The sequence below is a fragment of the Mollisia scopiformis genome (genome assembly GCF_001500285.1).
Source record: "Mollisia scopiformis unplaced genomic scaffold LY89scaffold_19, whole genome shotgun sequence".
In the NCBI taxonomy this organism is placed as follows: domain Eukaryota; kingdom Fungi; phylum Ascomycota; class Leotiomycetes; order Helotiales; family Mollisiaceae; genus Mollisia; species Mollisia scopiformis.
In genome coordinates, this window is record NW_017263599.1 from 657,302 (window position 1) to 673,075 (window position 15,774).

The window sequence follows — 15,774 nt, forward strand, 5'->3', positions numbered from 1 at the left end:
CAAAAAAGCGCCAAAGCTAGCGAGCCGCACTCGATCGCCGCTTCAAGTCCTCACAAACCCTGCTTTCCAGACTAAAAAGTGCTGCCCGTTTCGGAAACGCCTTGATGCAGGGGTAGTGGCAGAATTTACCAGAGGATTTACGGGAGGGCTGGTATTTAGCGTTGGTCGGCGTTTGGCGATTATGGGTTTGGCAGAATCGCTGAAAGAGGAAGGGATTGTCGATGCGCTGCATTGGGCGTGGAAGTGATGTGAAATCACTTCAGCTCCGATTCTGCAAGGAAGTAGGAGGCAAAGAAGGATGAGGACGGCCGAGGTAGCTTGTGGTGGGTGTTGAGCTTGGCCAAGCTCAGGGTTGAGATCTCGTCTTCCTACCCACTTTCGTACCCCAGATTTCGTTCTCTCCCCTCCCCTGTGCAGAAAAGAAAGTATCCAGATACTCGGAATCTCTTCAAAGCAGACGACACCTACACAAAGACAATTAATTACAACTCTTGGTTTTGATAAGATTACAACACAGTAACAATGTCCTCCAATCCCCCCTCCCAATTCAGCCAGCCCGTCGCCGACCCAGTAGCACACTTCAAATCCATCCCATGGTGCTCCTCCCTCCTGAGCTCCAAATCCGTCGTCCAGGTCCTGGTCCCCGACCGCACGCCCCTGGCCTCCACCGAGTCCGCCATGGTGCGCGAGACGTTCAACACGCCCAACACCGTCAACGCATGCGTGACCTTCTTCCGCTACATCCCGCCCGAGGGAGGCAAGAAGGGCATGGAAGAGAGGGGCGAGGATATGAAGAATCCGTTCTTGCAGATCTGTGCGTTGCTGGATTTGGGGAGCGGGATTAATGGGTATGCGAAGACGGCGCATGGGGGCTTCTTTGGTGTGGTGTTGGATGAGGTTATGGGGACTGCGGCGAATTTGCAGGCTGGTTTGTTCTCCTTCCAATTCCCTTTCTGAATGTTGCTTTTGGGAGAGCTAAGACTGATTTTGCATAGCACAAGGAGCGTTCACCGTTTCGCTGAAGGTGGATTTCAAGAAACCACTCTATACACCAAGTGTAGTCCTCGCAAGAGGCCAAGTCGTGAAGAAGCAAGGCAAGAGGTTATCGTTGAAGGGCAGCTTCGAAGATAAAGATGGGAATATTCTGGCAGTAGCAGAAGGAACGTGGATCATGGTCGATAGAGATATTGGAAGATGGACGACCGAGGAGCAGAAAGAGCAAGCGAAGAAAAGGGCTGAGGGTTCGAAATTGTAATGTTGTGGCTCAGCTGAAAATGTAAGAGTTATGATTGTTTCTTGTATTGATATTATCGGGCAACTTTGGGAGTCTGATATCTGCTTTGGGTGGTTATCTGTTGCGTTATCGTTTTGGTGTAGGCAAGTGTCCAAGTGTGCTTACTGGTCAGGTATTTCAAGGTCTGGCCCCTAAGCGCGCCCCTGAAATTGTCCGACCGGAACGCGAAGTTCGAGCTTGAGGCATGCCAGCTGCTCAACAGCTAAGATTGCTACCTCGCAATATTAGGGTCTGCAACCAGAATCTTTGGTCCGCTGGTCTACGTTTCAATTTCTCTTATCATCTTCGTTGGAGGAAGTCATTGAATATGTCGTGGTGTGCGTCTTGTTAAAAGTCATCCAGCGCAAGGAGTGTAACAACCGCGATTCGAAGGTTATGATATTGATGGAGTACGGTTCTCATAACTGTATGAACGGTTTCTTATGAATACAAATAAGGTTGTCAACTGCGCTCCTTTTGACCTCCGGATTGGCTAGACTAGGGAAAAGCTTCTTCAGGTCGTACGGGTTCGCTGCGAGTTTCAAGATGGGACAACTTTCTCCATCGGCAGTCCAATCACAAGCTCCATTGATATCAGAACTTGGATGAGACCATTGGTGACCATCTCTCTGGATGTCATGTGAGGGATGCTTCCCATTCACCAAGGTTGTGTCGAAGCTCAAACGGGAAAGCTCTAGTTCCTTGCCATACTTCATGTTCGTAGGGCGAGAATCTTGACAGCCATTCCTATCAATTACTCCCTCCTGGTTTCGCTTTCGAGTAACTCGGGTCGACCTTCCGCTGAGATTATACTTTCGTTCCCGTTTGTTTAAACTTCGGTTCCCGTTTCAAGTTGGTTTTGACGTTTTCATTTGGACCTTCGTCCGTACTACTGATACGTCGGACAGCAAACCCCCGGTGGTTTCTAGATAACAAAACCAAACGAAGCGACCCAGAACCGGCTCTGGGAGTTCGTATCCATCGACAGCAGAGGAAATTGGTCACTGATCACTCTTCAACCTTTCACGCAGCATTGGCCTCTCTCCCAGAATCCCGGAAAGTATCTTCGGTATCTCAATTCTAATGGAGCTCGAGGCGCACATGTTCTAGCTTGCTTCTACCCCAAACTTAAAGTGAGCCCACAGCAGGGACCGCCAATGCCACGACAGACCCGAGACAACGCGAACTTCAACAAGAAAACATCGTTCGTCTGAGGAAACTATACACACGACGTTAACCATCAGGTCATTTTGTGCCGTGGAGAAATCATCTTCCACAGCTAATTTAGAACTTAGTTGCATCGGAACACGAGTCCCTTTCAAGATGACAGAGCAAATCCTGGGCGCCGCACCGCCGCCAGGCGGAGTGACACCGAATTTCGATCACCCGGAAGATGTCTTGGCCACTATCAATTTGGTTTCGGGGATACTGGGGATTGCGTTGATGGCTCCTTTTGTGATCGGGCGGATCTTTATCAAGGTACATATTCTGAAGAACATGGTACTGGAAGACTGTGAGTAGTTGCCGACTTGAAAAGACAGCAGTAACTGACATTATGTTAAGATATTTGCGTAGTAGCTTGGGTAATTCTGACTTTGCGATGGTGGGATCTACACTAAGTGCATTGATAGTTACTTGCCACTGGATATTTCTTAACTGGGCTATTCAGTGAGTTACTGGTGATCCTCCGTCTTTTCTATGCTGAGGAATTACAGTGGGTAAACATGGAGGAGGAAATCACGAGTGGGAAGTAACGAAGGAGAATATGGTGGGCTTCCAACAGGTAGATTTCTGCAATCTCAATTCCTCCACAGCTACGTATCTAACCCCTTCTCAGGCCTTATATGCAGACACAATAGTGTATGGCCCTGCAGCCTGGACAACTAAGACAACTCTCCTCTTGATCTTTGCTCGAGTGTTTTCGCCGTTCAGGAAGACGGTTCTGTTTATATACGTCTTCATTGGTCTGATGTTCTGCTACTACTTCCCGGTAATGATCATCAAGATCAGGGTGTGCACGCCAATTGAAGGACTTTGGAATCCAGACATACATGCGGAGTGTATCAACCAGTCCCAGCTATTCTGGACGGACACGATCATGAGCGCTGCTACCGACTTCGTGATCTTGGTGCTCCCTATTCCATTGTAAGCTGATATTACGCTTCCCGTTCATATGACTGAAAACTAAGACCCGCTTCAGGGTATGGTCATTACAAATCACGCTGAAGAAGAAAATGAAGATCTCTGCCTTACTTGGAGCAGGAGGCATTGCGACTGGAGCAAGTATCGTGAGATTGATCCTAGTCTTTCAGCCAAACAGTTTCGCAGACGAGACAGTTTCCTTTGTGCGATTCAATCTTCTCGGGTCAGTATAGAGTCTTCCATATCTATCGAGTGCGTCATACTAATCTTACTCTCGCAAACAGCGTGGCCGAAATTGGCATCGGCATAATATGTGCCTGTATACCGGCCTTCAACGTCCTTTTCACTAGGTGGAAGACCGAATACGGCTCTCGAAATTCAAGAAAAACAGAATTCAGCGCCGAGGTGAAGCTATCGAGACTCAGAAGTTCAAACAGAGGGATAAGAGTAGTCACCAATCCGCTCAGCAGGTCGCAGTCGAGTTACATCGAAGTCGGATCTCCAAGAGATACTCTGTTCTCGCAATCGCAGAAGACGCTGAAGAGTCAATTGAGTGTGGATGCTATGAATAGACATACAATAAGCGTGGAAGGAGGTGGGTATGATAATAATGGAGTTAGGGAGTTTCAGAGGGTACATGAGTGGATGCAACGGCCGTATGTTTCTGATAGTGAGGTTGGGAGAGCTGCTTAATGAATGCATAATTCTTAGAGAACTGTCTGATTGCGTGTGGTCCAGTTATAGAAAAGACGGTACCACTCGACGACTGGCTATACTGGACCACCAGTTCCTAGACCATCGTCACGATCACAAAGCGGAATGGCCTTTGATGGGATCCGATCTCGTTAACAATGCGGCAACCAGAGGTTAAACTCTAAAGATTCAGCTGTCTGGGTATTGATGGATGTACAAGAGTCAGGAAGAATGAATCAGGTCATGGCTACAATAAAGTTTTCTAGTAAGCGGTAGTGTCTGTGGTATGTGCCAGACCAAGAAGTAATGTTCTCTGGTCAGAGACAATATCTTCCAAAGTTCAAAGGCGCGCCCTGCCGGTGCTATCAAAAAGACGTTATCATCAGCAAATATCTTCCTCCATCCCCACGACGATGCCATGCCAGATACAGTGTCACCAGTTTCTGTCAGAACCATTAAGCCGAGCACCATCCTTTCCAGCATCATTCCCTTTGGTGATCTTAGCTCTAGTACGAATGAATGGATTTGGCGTACGATCCTTGTACTCTACAACCAAGCAGTCCTTCCAACCTCTCGTTGCCATAAGTTCCAATGCTCGAGAGACACCGGCTTCGTCATCAGGAACCAACAGAGTAGCTGGCGCACCATTTCGTTGAGACGATTTGAAGCACCCTTCCCACTCTACCCAGAGAGTAATTATTTAGCGTTGTAGCCCTGTCACTGCCTGATCAGTGCTCGGGCTTCGTTCATCCAAACGTTCACAGACAGCTGCAGCAATATGATGCGAACCGTAATCCATTCTCACCCTGGTCGTGTTCCACCAGGGGAAGGTTGAGATGTGTTGATCGGGAGTTAGTGTCGTGTTGTAAGTGTATCGAACAAGTACGACGATCGTCATGATTATAGATTTTGTATTTCACGTTTCCCGATTTATTCCATCCAGATGAGATGATGTCGCTGAGATAATCGTTGGATCCTAATGGGAGATTTGAGTGCATGATATACTCACAGAAGATAGCATTGTATATTTAAGAAGCGGCTGGATTCGTGCATATCTTCGCTGATTGTCTCGCGTTGTGCTTCTTGAAGGCCGAATCGAGACAAAGATGTTGCTGCATGTGGAATAATTAGTGGCTCGAGTTCTGATCCTGCACTCTTCAATGGAAAGCCTTGAATAAGATGCTGTGTCCTCTTCCTCACATAGCATCCAGTCCGCTGTCTTTTCACAAAATCGAAGAGTCGAGCTCCGAAAAGATGTCGTTCCAGTCAAAGCTCCCTACATCCACACCTTGCTCGAAACTTTGTGCCAACTCATTGTAGTACGACGACAAATAATCCCCGTTTCCAAATGCTTCATCGGTCATGTTGATGTTAGTAGATTCATTCGGCCACCATATGTTTGATGATTGTGCTGAAGGTCCTGGAACAGCAGGAGGTGCTGCAGTCAAACTCATCGGAGTAGCTAGGTGACCGTTATCTCCTAGGGATGTCTCTAGAAGCTCCTCATTGTCAGTCCCCAATCTTGCTTGCTGCGGCCCAGAATCCTTCGAGGGTAGCACCTTGTGCTTACGCATCACCTGCATCAAAGATTCGAGGAACTTGGCAGCAGTCTCCGATTCATTCCTCGCCCCTTCAAGAATTCGAATTGCGTCCGCAATTTCCTTCTTTTGTTGCTCTTGTCCCGATGGTGACTTGTTGTGGCACAAATCCATGAGTACAATGATACTAGCCATAAACGTCGCCACTAGAAGGGCAAGGAACTTGTAGCATGTTGCCGTTAGGCCCAGCTTCGACAATGATGCCTCGGTTTGAATAACTTGACGAGCAGACATGATACACAACTCTCGGGAACAGGTATATTCGGGCTCGACGAATCCACGAGTGAAATACGGAAAATGGATTATACACCTTTGTGCATGAAAGAGTGATCGAAACATGTATCCTTGGTGAACAATAAAAGCTGCGTGCGATGAATCGAGCTGATAGTTCGACATCAGATCTGCCTTCGACATGGAAAAAAACAAGGGAACATCGTTCCAAAGCTGCTGCATCTCGGAATCTATATCCATGACCATTTCGTGGCTTGGACCACCAGCATTTCCCAGGAAGACAGGATTCCGGTCGACCATGTGGCGTGCTATCTCACTAAGCCGGATTCTGAGAACTGGATATGATGCGGTAGTTGGGTGACATAATGGTTTTTCGACCCAGTTACCTCCTTCGACAAGATCCTCATCATTGATATGAAGAGGCCTCTTCACTAGCATGTGGCGTAGGTGACAATAGTAGATCCCCTGAGAAATGCTCTGGAATTTCAACGGAACCGACCTGATAGACATGAGTACATCGTCATAACTGATAATAAGCTGAGACAAACCATTCAGACGCAACCAGATACCACCAAACCCGGCGTTCAACTTCTGCTCGGACAGTGTTTAAAGGCTTGTCGCTCGCCGGATGATCAATTACATGCATTCGTAGTTCTCGAGCCAGCAGAAAGGCCATATTGAACAAAGATCTACATCTCCGAGAGTATCCTTCCATATTCAATAACACAAATGTCGCGAGGCTAATGCCTTGTATGCCTTCTACAGAGATAGATGTTGTTCGATGGGATATGTCAAGCACGTCTTCCACTGCTTTGACCCATAATGGCGATTGCACATTTGCTTCTGTACAAGTGGAGAATAGTCCATGTTCACAATCGTTGTTCACCCCTGTAGTCAGAGTCTCGGAGTCAGCATGCCACTTTGTTATGATTTGGTATATATGTATTTGATATGACTCTGACGGAGTGGGAAATAAAACCATCAGCGGTAATGAGGAATGAGAGGTTATTCGCTGAGTAGTTGAGACTTACACACATGGGTCGCGCTCGCAAATATGCCAAGAAGTAGCAAAATGCTTCCAGGCTTGACCTGGCCTTGTTGGTTGAGGCATTGATACACTTCGTCGAGGATGTCTGGTAGCCAGGGCGTGTGGACTACATGATGGACATGATCAATATCTCGAACGAATTTGTCGATAAGTATCTTGGCTTCAGAATATTGAGGAAGCCAAACACATCTTAAAGGCTCAAAGCGTGCCGAAGAAAGGTATGCGCTCTGAATAATATATGGGCAGGCCTCCATGAACTGTCGAATTGGGCAAATCCTGAAGACGATTTTGTTGGACTGAGTTTTGTCCTGCCCTTCCGTGTTAGCTTGTCACTGCAATGGAGGCCTTGTTACTCACCGGGAGATTTTGACCACTGTATATACTCGCAAGCCAAGCGACATCATTATCAAGATGCTCAATCTGGGGGACTGAGCTCGACCTGATGGACTGCTGTATCTGAGTTTCAGGACTTTCCGAATGAAGCTCTATGCTGCCGTTCTCCTGCGATCGTTGGACTCTCACAAGACTTTCTAGATTACGAATGCGTTCAAGGAGTTCGGATTCAGAAGCCCTTGAAGTCGTAGGCAAGGGTCGAACATGGTCCTGTAGATCGCAGTGGATTCCGCGGGACACGCAATTTGAACACGGAGCTTCTCTGCTGCATCTCAACTTGCGAGAGCGGCAAAATTTACAGCTAATGGGTCGGCCTCGATGGGTTTCTTTCGGCATCGTGGTGGTAACGGATTTCCCATGGGAAAGAATATGGAGGAGAGGTCACTTTGAATGAGCAATGAAGAACTCCTTTTGTCTGGTGAGGGCTGACGGAATTGCCGCGGAATTCCCGTCCAATCGGACATAAGGGTGGGGCCAAGTTTAAATACAGCGAGGATTGTGTCCATAAATTTCAGTTCCTTGCTAAGTCATCATTTCAATCATCAAGACAGTCCAAATCATGACCAGATCGCTATGATCATAGTGCTTCTATATTCTTATTTTTCAGTCTAATGCTTCAATCGAAGAAGTGGAAAGGCAGAGAGTATTCTGCGAGGAGATATAGCAGTCACGTGGAACGAGGGGTATCGTTAACTCCGCGGATCCCCTTGCTGTCACTCTCCTGGTTTTTGTACTTGCTGTGGTCCCAAATCCAATCCTCCAGGTTATTTTTCTAATTATTACAGAATATGTTGTGAATCCAGCAAGAAGAAAATTTCCGAGTAGAGTTGGTTCTAATCTACAAACAAGCCTCTTTTATCATCTCTCATTTACCTCTATTTCCATTCAAAAATGGACTCTGAACAGCTTGCTCTTTCGAATTCGTTCACCATACATCCAGAAAAGAAACGGCACTGGGATGAAAGCCACTGCAATGAACCCCAAAACCGATGTCCCCCATCCCAGTCCCAAGGCATCATACATCTTACTACCGGCTAAGGGAAGAAGTGCTCCGAGAAGAGAACGGATAACGGTTGCTGCAGCCGTTACAGAGGCAGCGTAAGTAGTATATGCATCGACAAGATAGGTAGTAGTGGGCATCTATTCTTAGTTAGTCCTCTAGTTCTAAGCTTGGTGACACGTGGGAGACGACTCACCATTACGGTAAATAATCCGAAACTGAAGATCGCGGTAGCGATGATGGGAACAATCCAGTGTACTTTATACTCAGTCGTCCATCCATAGAGGAAAAGACTAGCTGGTACTATGAGAGCCCCGATAAACATAAGGGGGAGACGATATTCCGGCTTATGATCTCCACCGTTCCTGTTCTTGAGAGCTTTGGCAAGTCGATCTGAAACAGCGCCACAGAAAAACAGGCCAAGAAAGGCGCCAGCTCCAGAGCCCAAGTATGTCAACCCTACAGCGCCATTTGAAAACCCGTATTGATCCTGAAACACTCGTGGAAAAGTCGTGAAAAGCAGATATAAGTAACCGTAGACAATTGCTAGGTACAGTGACATCAAGAAGACTATCGGAGACAGGAATAGCAGCTTGGTTGGTCTTACGATAGAGAACTTCAGGAGATCCTTGTTGGTTCTGCCAGTGTCTAGCACAGACCTCAAGTGCGAGTTCCCTGTCTCTTTGCGCAAGCGTTCGGTTTTTCGCTTCAAGAGTACGAATGCGTAAGATTCGCGCATAAGAAGTAAAGTAATTACGAAGACTACTCCACTCTATAGTCTTGTCAGCAAACAAGTAAACATAAAAAGAAGCGCTTCTTACGAGAATAGTAAGAAGCCAAAAGATCCAACGCCAGCCCTTGGCTTGGGCAAGGTAAGCTCCGGCTATTCTCGGTCAGCCAGAACTCCTTCAAAGATTATGAGCAAGAACAAACCTAAGGGTCCAAATGTCGGACCCAGCACCGGCCCCATTATCCAAAACACCATCGCCAGTCCACGCTTTTCCAATGGCACCATATCGCTAATTGATCCTGCCCCAAGGGTAATAGGGCACGAGGCAGCAATGCCCGACAAAAGGCGAAAGACGATCAGAGAGCCTAAGCTGTTGGCCACCGCGCAGGCAATGTTGAAGATAAAGAAGAAGGCGTTGCAGACATTATAGAGGATTGTCCGACCGTATATTTCCGACAGAGGTGCGATAACGAGAGGTCCGAAACAATATCCGAGAAGGTAGACAGAGGTTACGAATGCGCCGAGAGTTTGATTCGTGGAGTGGAACGTTACTAAAACATCTTCTGCGCCCGAAGCGATGATGGTTGACGCAAGAGGTCGGGTCTGAGTTAGTGACATGCCTTTGAACCAAAATGTGGAAACTCACGATAAGAGGGTGATAAGAGAGACCATGCCAATAGCTCCAACCTTTCTTCCGGTAGACCAATTCATGGGATTAGCAGGGTCATCTGGACCATCCCAGTCCACGATGTTTGGGTCGGTTGGCGTTTTCTCTTCGGGTGCGGGTTGATGACCGAGCTGACTCTCCAGATCTTGATTGTCAGGGGCTTCGTCAGGTAACTTGGTGCTTTCCGTGTGGATGGAAAGCGCATCTTCGACCTCTTTCGAGTGATCCATATTGTCAAGATTTGCTGGTTGCACTGGCGCAATGCGAATGGAAAGCAGAATAGAAGATTCGTACAATATGAACGTTCTGGAAACGAAACAATGAGATGCACGAAACGTGTGATCTTTTTGAGCTCAGCAATCGAGAGTTCCAGAGGTCATATATTTGTTATAGCTTTGGTGAAATTGGGGGAAACCACTAGCGCAATCGAGTCCGCGGAATTTGCACGGCGACAGGGGGCACGTCCTCATGGCTTCATAAGCAACAATCCCAGCAATAATCACTGGTGCAAAGATGTATATTCATAGTGCGCGGAATATGCGATCCTCCACCGCCACGGAGGATCTCATTTCTCTTCGCGAAGAGATGGGAATATTCAGGTCTTGGCCCTGTGTCAATCCACCTGTCACTAACCGAGCCCCTGAAATTTAGCGAGGCTTCCCGAACGGTAATTCCAGCGACGAGATGCAAAGATGCAATGTTGCTGAAGCGTTCGAGTCATTAAAGAAACTGCATATAATGAGACTTCGAAGCGTATTCTCTCTTCCAAAGGACATCATTGATTCTAGCCAAAACTATGCGCGAAGCAGAACGCCTCAGCAGTTTCCATCCACCTTCGAGAATCTTTCTTTCTTGGCTACTTATGTATAAGTGACACCCGTCATTTCCCAGATAGCATCAGACCACTTTTCTCGTAACTCACTCTTGATCAGCAGTCAAGACACCGAGACCTTGAAATTGGCCGCCACAGGGACAGAGCAAACACCCAGCAGAAGCAGCAGAGGCCCAATATGTCCGTCACTGTTCCAGTCGAATTCAAATTCACCGATCATGCCGATATTCGTTCCATTTCGACCATGGGCCTTTTCATGATATCTGATCCTTTCATGCGAGAGGAAATAGTGCATCAGCTGAATGCAGTCATTAACCAGGATGCCTTCAAAGTCAGGACCGTGCGTGAAGAATGGGCAAGGAATAGGCTGAGTTCAGGGTCCTCCTGGGACTTAATAGCACTCAAAATGGTCTTTGACGAGAATTCGTTGAGCATGTTTATGAGAAATGACTCCGAGGTGGAGCTTGGACTTCAGGTGATGGCGATTCGTGGCTGGAAGGATCGCTTGCTGGCGATTTGGCACCCTAGACCAAATCTGTGATGAAGACCTTTTTGAATATATTTGTTTGCGTGGTTTGCAAGAGGTGGTGAGGAATTTGGAGAGAAAAGCTGCTATGGAGAGAAAGGGGGCGCTAGAAGAAGAGATGGTGACGAGATTTGTCGCATCTTGAATGTGATGAGATCTTGAATAAGAGACTTTGAGACGATTGCAGCGATAGATAAAGCAATGGATTTTTGGAAAACAGTTGATAAGACCTTGATTCACTGGAAGATGTCTTGCGTGCACCTAATCTAGCAATGGTTGCCAGTAAGACTTTTCTGAAAAGGCAAAATACCGATGCAAAGAAACGGTAAAGGCAAAGCCCATTTCTCCTGGGTATCAGGGCAAAGAATTTATGTACATTGAAGAATTCAAAAGGTGGCTACTTCAAGCATTGTTCTAACGGGTTTCAAGCGCAATGAGCCGTAGACTTAGGTAAGTGTGTCCATCGTATGATACGAAAGGGTTCGAGTTTAGAACAGAAGAACAAAGACAGAACGAAGAAACTTACATTGCTGACAGTTCGAATTGGAGAAGTGCCTGAAAGGTAGAGAGATACCCTTGTCCCCACGAATATGAATGGAAAGCTAACTCTTATAAATAAAATCTAAGCACGAAGAATCAATTTCTCCACTCTTACGAAAACACCATTCCAATTTCTACGTCCATTTTGGAAACGTATCCAAGCCCACATGTTTCCATCAAGCCATCGAATAACAGGGCGCCCGCGAAAAATCTTGATTCGAATCGATTACGAGATCGACGAAGGCACTCCCGCAACAGCCACGGCAATCATTTCGATAAGCCCCTACAAGACGCTCGAAGAAATGATAGATGAGGTCGAGGATATTATCAACAAGAATCGCTTTTGGGTTCAGTGCGTGGGGAGAGATCCATCTTGGGCGCCGGGTCAAGAGGCGGATCGGAAGGGGAAGGGGAAGGCGAGAGAGGGAGATGAGAAAGAGGTGGTGTTGAAGGGGTATTGGGAATTCTCTCCAGTGTTGGCGATGTGTTGCGAAGATGGGGCTTCTAATCAGGTACAAGTCAAGCTGAAAAGTGATGAAGATGTTTCTGCTGCTTATGGGTTGTTGGAGTCGATGAAGTGGAATGGTTATTTCGTCTTGACTACTGCCCGGAGGCCGGAAAGATCCTCGTCGGATAGTCCAGAACATCTGGAGGTGTACGATGATGCGCCTGAAAATCCTCAAGATTGAAATCATAGTGCAACAGTTGGGAAGTGTGGCGAGAACAAAAGGGGCCACTGATCGGGGAGCAACAGTGCTAATGATGAGCGTTTGAAACAGACCACTTGAAACCCTACTTGCTGTACTTAAAGTTGACTTTGCAGGACAATACAAGGAGCTTCATATCAGCTTTAATATCCAGTTCGCTGCTGACAGCATGTTCCACCAGTGGAAGCTTTGAATCATATCAGCCTTTGAAAGGCCCTAAGTCTCGAACCATTTGTACGCCTTCAATGGAGAGACAACCATGTTCTATCATTGAAGCTTCACGTGGAAAGAGTGGTTTGTTGCATGTAGCAAAGAACAAGAGTCCTTATGACAGAACGTGGCACAGTCCACTAGGCACGATTATCTCCTACATATTGTTTGCTGTTCTCATCATTGGCTATGATAAACTAAGAGCGATAAAGAAAATAAGTTAAATAGAGAAAGAAAATGTAGATGGCACGTTTACTTCCGATTCAGTTAAGTAACGGTTCGACATTTTTATGATCTACGTAGCAGTCAGACGATTGCTTAGTTGCTCTTCTTTGCTGGTGATGGAGTCATGCTCAATGCCTAGCTTCGCAATCAAAGTTGAAGACAACTAAGAGCAACTGAAGTCATGCACAAAGCGATAATAATGACACGACATATCAAAATCGCACTTGGGAACCAGATAATACCAGCTACTACTGACCGCAAAGACGACTTCACTAGTTGACCCCATCGCTGGCCGTGGCGACTTCTACTCCACTATGGCGGAAAACGAAATCCATATCATTGCGAGACTCGAATTATACCATGATCCTCCTGACGACGATCCATCTGGCGCCGAAGAAGCGGATCACCTGAGATGTACCATTCCAGTCATCATATCCCTCCCCAAGAAACCCAAAACAAACGATCTAGTCAGCGCCACCGCTAAACTCATAAGAGCCGGACGATTCGGTCTCAAAAAAGAAATTCAAGATTCCTGGGGCTGTGCAATGGAAGCAAAACAAGCAGAAGTTTGGATTCATTGGACTGGGATCGAGGGAGGAGCTGAAACTAGGCCGTTATTGAATGCAGATTTGCACGATTGCTTGAATGTCATGAAGGACAGAGGATGGAAGGATTTCATGACGGTGAAGTGTTTTATGGTGAAACCTGAAGATAACCCGGGGGTCTCAGATGAGGAGGAGAGTCAGAGCAGCGGCATCGAAAACACCCCAAGAATCGATCCTCCCAATAAATCAAAGAGGAAGCCCACGACAACACCAAAACCAAAGGAGGGAAAGAAGAGACGACGAACAGAAGAAGAGGAAGAGGAAGTTGACAGCGGAGAGGTTCGAGCGTCTTTTCCAACGAAGACAACGTTGTTGAGAACGCTTCCAAAGAAGCTAAAGCAGCTGAGCAGGGAAGCGACACCAGCGGCGAGAGAGGAGCCGGTAGAGAGCGATGAGCCTCAATCACCTCCTCAGAAAAAATCAAAGTTGACCAAAACGAAGGCTACACCAGTGGCGAGCAAAGGTAAGAAGGAAAAGACCCTGGTGGTCAGCAGCAAGAAGGGTCCGAAAGGGGATGACGGGAAGAATTCGAATAGGCCAAGCAGTTCTCGGTAGAGGTTTAGCCAGTCTTCACATGGGAAGGACAAGTCGACTGTCTTGATAATTGGTAGAGAGCAGGTTTTGGAGACAATTTCTCAGAGGCGTGGTTCGGAACGAAAGCACTGTGCGTATAAGGGGTGGTAAGCACTGGAGGCCGGGAGATCATACTCTATTGTTTAGATTGGTAGGTATGAATATTAAGCTTCCTTGAGATTCAGCTCCATCTGATGTGTCCCTGGCCATATCAGATCCTCAAGCTTTTTGTCGTTTCCCTAGAATAGCTTTCCCTACGCTACTCGAGTTCGTCTTTCCAATCTCCTTGGTGATCCAGTCTCCAATATCGCACAGTGTATCGAGGTCAAGCCCAGTATCCATGCCCAAGCTTTCCATGAAGTAGACAATATCTTCAGTACTGACGTTGCCAGTGGCTCCTGGACTGTACGGACATCCGCCAAGACCACCTACACTAGCATCGAATCTTCGAATGCCATGCTCTAGACTAATAGCAGTATTGACTAACGCTTGGCCGTATGTATCGTGAAAATGCATCGTCAAATCCTCATTTCGTATTCCTGCAGCTTGCATGGCATGTAGTAACTCAGCTGTACGCGGAGCGGTACCCATTCCGGTGGTATCACCGAGGTCAATCTCATCAGCCCCCATCTCCATCAAATCACAAGCAATCTCTGCCACTTTTCGAGGATCAACGTCATAGCCTTCGAATGGGCAACCAAGAACCACAGATATGTATGCCCTTACTCGTAGGCCCATTGCCTTTGCGCCGACAATTACCTCTTTGAACTTCTCAAGCGAGGCGTCTATGCTGCAGTTCAAATTCTTCTGAGAGAACGATTCTGTTGCCGCTGCAAACACAGACATTTCGACGAAGGGTGGGGCAGTATTGGGATCCGATGCCGATTCGTTCGATATACCAGACTCATCTGGCTCATATGGAGATGATTGCTCGGAGAAGGTCTGGTACGTCTTTGGATTCGATCGGAGGATGGAGAGGGCATTATCGAGTCCACGAGCGTTCGGTGCGAGGAATGAGTATGATATCGGGTTCAAAGACGTTGGAGGATATTTCAGAAGGTATTCGAGGATTTCATTCGAGTCTGCCATCTGCAAAACAGGTTAGCTAGAGCTTGGGTGAGGTGAAGGACAACATGCCTGCGGAACCCACTTAGGAGCAACGAAAGATCCAGCTTCGATGTCCGTCAGACCGGTCCTAGCCAATTTCGAAATCAATTCTATCTTTGTAGTCAAGGGAATCGTCCTCTTTTCGTTCTGCAGACCATCTCGTGGGCCTACCTCCACAATCTTCACGAAGTTGTTGGTGGCATGATGTTGGTGATCCTTGCTGGCAGCTGGATCAACAGCGGAAGAGAATGCTCGGAGGTGATGAGGTCGTAAATGGATGGGGATTCGTCGTGTTAATGGCCGTAGGCACTGCATAGTGAAAGACGCATCGTCAGTGGTTTGTGGTGTGGTGGTGGTGGTGGTGGTGGTGAAGAATGCAGGTGGTGAAGCTTGGAAGAATGCGGGGAAGTTCCGAAGCTCATGCACGGACCAAGCAGGACCATCTCCAAAGTTTGATGCCTCCAACAACTTCCGATGAAAACTCTCTTTCCATTCCATACATTCGTATAATCAACGGGATCGTAAAGACAAAAAGAAGCTAAACTTCTAGTCGAACTCGTCAGCGTTATCAAGCTTTGCAGCATCTCTCTGAAGGCCGTTGTTTGAAGGTGCAGAGCATTGAAAGCTGCTTGATAGTTCATATGCAGCTCCTCGTTATGAAGAGATCCAGAATG

The 15,774-nt window shown here is 47.1% G+C and overlaps 7 protein-coding genes across 7 annotated transcripts; 4 read left to right on the forward strand and 3 right to left on the reverse strand.

Moving 5' to 3' along the window:
- Nucleotides 1-522: 522 nt before the first annotated feature.
- Nucleotides 523-1,255, forward strand: LY89DRAFT_591766 (uncharacterized protein; the record flags this gene model as incomplete). The annotated part of the gene is made up of 2 exons (XM_018209666.1): nt 523-928; nt 996-1,255. The coding sequence occupies 2 exons, from the start codon at nt 523-525 to the stop codon at nt 1,253-1,255; spliced, it is 666 nt and encodes a 221-aa protein (XP_018067747.1).
- A 1,301-nt stretch (nt 1,256-2,556) lies between these two features.
- Nucleotides 2,557-4,110, forward strand: LY89DRAFT_785111 (uncharacterized protein; the record flags this gene model as incomplete). The annotated part of the gene is made up of 7 exons (XM_018222857.1): nt 2,557-2,786; nt 2,837-2,856; nt 2,905-2,941; nt 2,989-3,056; nt 3,111-3,418; nt 3,474-3,638; nt 3,700-4,110. The coding sequence occupies exons 1-7, from the start codon at nt 2,597-2,599 to the stop codon at nt 4,106-4,108; spliced, it is 1,197 nt and encodes a 398-aa protein (XP_018067748.1). The 5' UTR covers nt 2,557-2,596.
- A 1,136-nt stretch (nt 4,111-5,246) lies between these two features.
- Nucleotides 5,247-7,761, reverse strand: LY89DRAFT_157850 (uncharacterized protein). Its single transcript, XM_018205467.1, has 4 exons — nt 7,343-7,761; nt 6,969-7,293; nt 6,486-6,825; nt 5,247-6,436 (listed from the first exon to the last, which is right to left on the reverse strand). The coding sequence occupies exons 1-4, from the start codon at nt 7,712-7,714 to the stop codon at nt 5,332-5,334; spliced, it is 2,142 nt and encodes a 713-aa protein (XP_018067749.1). The 5' UTR covers nt 7,715-7,761; the 3' UTR covers nt 5,247-5,331.
- A 469-nt stretch (nt 7,762-8,230) lies between these two features.
- On the reverse strand, nt 8,231-10,005 carry LY89DRAFT_785113 (MFS general substrate transporter; the record flags this gene model as incomplete). Its single annotated transcript, XM_018222858.1, has 5 exons — nt 8,231-8,518; nt 8,575-9,150; nt 9,200-9,261; nt 9,312-9,711; nt 9,778-10,005. The coding sequence occupies 5 exons, from the start codon at nt 10,003-10,005 to the stop codon at nt 8,264-8,266; spliced, it is 1,521 nt and encodes a 506-aa protein (XP_018067750.1). The 3' UTR covers nt 8,231-8,263.
- A 1,835-nt stretch (nt 10,006-11,840) lies between these two features.
- Nucleotides 11,841-12,362, forward strand: LY89DRAFT_672614 (uncharacterized protein; the record flags this gene model as incomplete). The annotated part of the gene is made up of 1 exon (XM_018213291.1): nt 11,841-12,362. One exon carries the CDS (start codon nt 11,841-11,843, stop codon nt 12,360-12,362), a length of 522 nt encoding a protein of 173 aa, XP_018067988.1.
- Nucleotides 12,363-13,129: 767 nt separating this feature from the next.
- LY89DRAFT_737379 (uncharacterized protein) lies at nt 13,130-13,975 on the forward strand (the record flags this gene model as incomplete). The annotated part of the gene is made up of 1 exon (XM_018220244.1): nt 13,130-13,975. One exon carries the CDS (start codon nt 13,130-13,132, stop codon nt 13,973-13,975), a length of 846 nt encoding a protein of 281 aa, XP_018067751.1.
- A 237-nt stretch (nt 13,976-14,212) lies between these two features.
- Nucleotides 14,213-15,415, reverse strand: LY89DRAFT_699240 (aldolase; the record flags this gene model as incomplete). The annotated part of the gene is made up of 2 exons (XM_018217040.1): nt 14,213-15,082; nt 15,131-15,415. 2 exons carry the CDS (start codon nt 15,413-15,415, stop codon nt 14,213-14,215), a joined length of 1,155 nt encoding a protein of 384 aa, XP_018067752.1.
- Between the last annotated feature and the right edge of the window lie 359 nt (nt 15,416-15,774).